The 4,159-nt window shown below is 30.4% G+C and overlaps 1 protein-coding gene across 1 annotated transcript; it reads left to right on the top strand.

Annotated features, from left to right (window-relative positions):
• The first annotated feature begins 2,032 nt into the window (after positions 1-2,032).
• LOC131655882 (uncharacterized) lies at positions 2,033-4,159 on the top strand. Its single transcript, XM_058925682.1, has 4 exons — positions 2,033-2,393; positions 2,500-2,637; positions 2,712-2,909; positions 3,941-4,159. Exons 1-3 carry the CDS (start codon positions 2,106-2,108, stop codon positions 2,886-2,888), a joined length of 603 nt encoding a protein of 200 aa, XP_058781665.1. The 5' UTR covers positions 2,033-2,105; the 3' UTR covers positions 2,889-2,909; positions 3,941-4,159.

Raw genomic sequence — 4,159 nt, 5'->3', positions numbered from 1 at the left:
AATTCCTCTCATGTTTCATAGAATGTATTTGTTATTATTATTCCTTCAAATTTTATAAATTGGTCCTCATATTTTCCAAAATTATAAAATTGACCCCAAAAATTTTTAAAAAATTGCAAATTGGTCCTTGATAATTTTTAAAATTTACAATTTGGTCCTTCAAATTTTTAAAAATTGCAATTTGGTCCCTACTTTTCAATTTTTTAATTTGGTCCTAAAAATTTATATTTTATAAAAAATGACCCAAAAAATCTAACAATGAATTACCTTAATACTTCATCCAAACAAAATAATTTAAAATGAATGGATTTCAATTGAATCATTTGAATTGCTTTGAATTTTAAATTCCCTTAAAATTTCTAATTACCTCATCCAAACACACTCTTAGAGTGTGTTTGGATGGAGCATTTTAATGAGGGAAAGTAATGTTTTGAGGGAATTTAAAATGATTTGACCAAAATCCATTGTTTGGATACAAAAATGAAGAATTGTTAAAATGATGGAAATTTATGGAGTATTTCATCTAAGTTAAATTTAATCATTTTGAAATGACACCAAAAACCAAAGAATTTGAAATTCCTCTCATGTTCCATAAAATGTATTTGTTAGTATTATTTCTTCAAATTTTACAAATTGGTCCTCATATTTTCCAAAATTATAAAATTGACCCCAAAAATTTTTTAAAAATTGCAAATTGGTCCTTAATAATTTTTAAAATTTACAATTTGGTCCTTCAAATTTTTAAAAATTGCAATTTGGTCCCTACTTTTCAATTTTTTTATTTGGTCCAAAAAATTTATATTTTATAAAAAAATACCCAAAAAATCTAACAATGAATTACCTTAATACTTCATCCAAACAAAATAATTTAAAATGAATGGATTTCAATTGAATCATTTGAATTGCTTTGAATTTTAAATTCCCTTAAAATTTCTAATTACCTCATCCAAACACACTCTTAGAGTGTGTTTGGATGAGGTAATTGAAAATTTTAAGGAAATTTAAAATTCAAAGTAATTCAAATGATTCAATTGAAATCTATTCATTTTAAATTATTTTGTTTAGATGAAGTATTAAGGTAATTCATTGTTAGATTTTTTGTGTCATTTTTTATAAAATATAATTTTTTTTGATCAAATTAAAAAATTGAAAAGTAGGGACCAAATTGTAATTTTTAGAAATGTGAAGGACCAAATTGTAAAATTTAAAAATTATTAAGGACCAATTTGCAATTTTTTTAAAAAAATTGGGATCAATTTTATAATTTTGAAAAATATGAGGACCAATTTGTAAATTTTGAAAAAATAATAATAACAAATACATTCTATGGAACATGAGAGGAATTTCAAATTCTTTGGTTTTTGGTGTCATTTCAAAATGATTAAATTTAACTTAGATGAAATACTCCATAAATTTCCATCATTTTAACAATTCTTCATTTTTGTATCCAAACAATGGATTATGGTCAAATCATTTTAAATTCCCTCAAAACATTACTTTCCCTCATTAAAATGCTCCATCCAAACACACTCTTAGGGTTTGTTTTAGAGAGGGGACGAGGGCTTTGAAAAAAAAAGAAGGACCGGGTGGAAAAAATTGGAGGATTTTGATTGGGAGGATTTTAGAGGGTTCACTTTTATCTATAGCACCAAAAACTCTCTAATTTAGGAAACTCAAAATTTGTATAGAATGAGAGTTTTGAATGACTTACATAAATTTTTCAAATATATTTTATGTTGTTATATTATTCTGAAAATTAAAAATATAGTAATGATAAACACTTTTAAACATTTTATACAAAATTTTTTTTAAAAAATATCAAATACTTTTTTATATATAATTTTAAATTTGTTTTTGGAAGTCCTTTCTTCCCCTCCTTCTAAATTTGAAACAAATAAAGCCTTAAAAAAATTCTCCAAAAGAAAACAGAAGTGGATGGGCCTGGGCGAGGAGTGTAAGCAAATCAAGAGCAGCCCAAAATAAAATACTACCAAACAAAAAAAACTTAGATTTGAATTATTAACCGATAATAGAGGATTGCCTTATTTCTCGATTTAGGGTTTAGGTATACGTGAATTGCGATTCTTCCATTCGTTCTGTGCAAAATGTCTATGGAATTCGAAACCCGCGTCACCATACCCCATTCGGAAAGCTTTGAAGAAAGAGAGAAGGGGCTGGAATCGGAAGAGGAATCGGAAGAGGAACTGTCTGATTGGGAGTTGAAACGGCCTGAAGATCTTGTTCCGAGTGACTTCTCCATGTATGACGATGACCCTAAACCTTTTCATATTTATACTAGATCCTTTGTGTATAAGAATGAGGCTCAGGTGGAAAAAGAGAAGCAAATTAAAATCGCCATGGCTGACTATAGAGAGCGCTCCCGAAACCTAAGCGTAAGCATCCATCTATGATCTATTTATCTCCTTCTTTTCATTTCGCTAAATTTTGATTCCCCACAACACATAGCTTTTAGCTTAATTTTGATTCTCCATGACACAGCGCTTTGACGCCATCGCACCTCCAAAAATTGCCGAATTATGTGGCTCCATAATTCCCCTTCCCATAGACGATGATCTTCGCCTTGTTCTCACTCCTCTATGCAATGTTGCCTTAGAAAAATACAATGACGACAATCAGGTTCAAAACTACCAATATTTATTTATGGATCTATACAATACTATATTTATTCATTCATTCATTTTCTGATTTAGGATGCAAATTTTGTATTGACGGATATTGTAAAGACAACCTGGAGTCCTGGTGGGATGTATTACATTACCTTTCAAGCACAAGATCCTTCCAACACCCATGCTACAACTTTTCAAGCCCAAGTACACCAAATGTGCCGTGGACCACCCAAGGTCATATCATGTGCCATTAAAACCTAACACTCACCATCAACATCTATGGTAATAATCATAACTATTCTTTCTTGGACATTAATAATCATAACTATATTTGTGCTTCTTACCCGTTTTCTTGTGTTACTTGCCCTTGTTTTTATAATACCTTTATCTCTGAATGACTAGTTGTTTCTAAACTTTATGCAGCCTTTGTATTTAAATTTTCTTCCCTGTTTAACTAACACCTTTGTGCTATGAATGGGTCAATGAATGTTTTTTTCTTCTCTTTCTTTTCATGTACTTCCCTATTATGAAAAATTGGTTTCCAAACTAGCCTAAATCCAATTAGACTAGAATAGAAACATCATTTGTATCAGTTTCCTATTATTGTTTATATCTTTTTCTTCAACACTGCCTTTCGCCTTGCGAATATGCATTGTATTTTTTTGCTACCGACTTCACTAGAGTTAGCCATTTCTTTGTGCCTCAATGTAATACTACGGAATGCAATGCTGATCCTTTTGTTTAACACATTTGTATTTCCACGTCACTTTGTTTTCTTTCTAGCCCATTGTCTGGGGAACTAGTAATCTGATGCACTCCTGCCATATTCAGATGACTTTCAATTGAGAGAAAAATTGTTCTTGGTTATTTTACTTTTAACCTCACTTTTCTGGTGTTACATCCTTGTCCCAAGTATTTTGTTTTTATAGTACCTTTATCTTTGAATAGTTTAATGTTGTTAAAGTATATGCAACCATTGTGTTTGGGTAGTTGCTACAAAATATTATGAGGTTCACATAAGTAAGTTTTCATCTTATCCACTATCACTGTTTGTTTTCATGTCCACCGCCAAATAAAACGCACGTCTACTACAAGCTTCAATTACCAGCGTTAGAAAATCACCTTAATTTTGGCTTTGGGACGCAAGAATCAATGAACAAACACGTAACTGTCACTTTAATGTGATATGGCTTCTTAGTGATGGTATCTTGATTATTGGAATTTGTAATTGAAATAAAGCAACTCATGCCTGTAGTGACATGTAACTTTTAAATCTACCTCCATGAATCAGTGATATGTGTTTTCTTTTGCAGGCCTTGACACACTTGTTGGCGCAGTGAGTTTAATGCAACCGTTCATGTTTCTGGTAGTTTATTTGCTATAAATTTTTGGGATTTTAACCTGTTGTTTCTCGTGTCAATTGACTCCATCTAATGACCACTTATTTTTGTCTTTTATCTGTATCTGTATACTCGGATGAACTTATTTCTAATCTTCTATAATATAATAACACTAATGAAGTGCAAGGCAAA

The sequence above is a fragment of the Vicia villosa genome, linkage group LG3 (genome assembly GCF_029867415.1).
Source record: "Vicia villosa cultivar HV-30 ecotype Madison, WI linkage group LG3, Vvil1.0, whole genome shotgun sequence".
In the NCBI taxonomy this organism is placed as follows: domain Eukaryota; kingdom Viridiplantae; phylum Streptophyta; class Magnoliopsida; order Fabales; family Fabaceae; genus Vicia; species Vicia villosa.
Note: the sequence above shows the minus strand (reverse complement) of the source record. Positions and strands in the feature narration are given on the sequence as shown.

Excerpts from the sequence above, each read along its gene's own strand:
- LOC131655882 (XM_058925682.1), top strand. The coding sequence starts at position 2,106 with ATGTCTATGGAATTCGAAACCCGCGTCACCATACCCCATTCGGAAAGC. Across the intron at positions 2,394-2,499 it reads AGCGCTCCCGAAACCTAAGC|CGCTTTGACGCCATCGCACC; the intron begins GTAAGCATCCAT and ends TCCATGACACAG. Across the intron at positions 2,638-2,711 it reads AATACAATGACGACAATCAG|GATGCAAATTTTGTATTGAC; the intron begins GTTCAAAACTAC and ends TTTCTGATTTAG.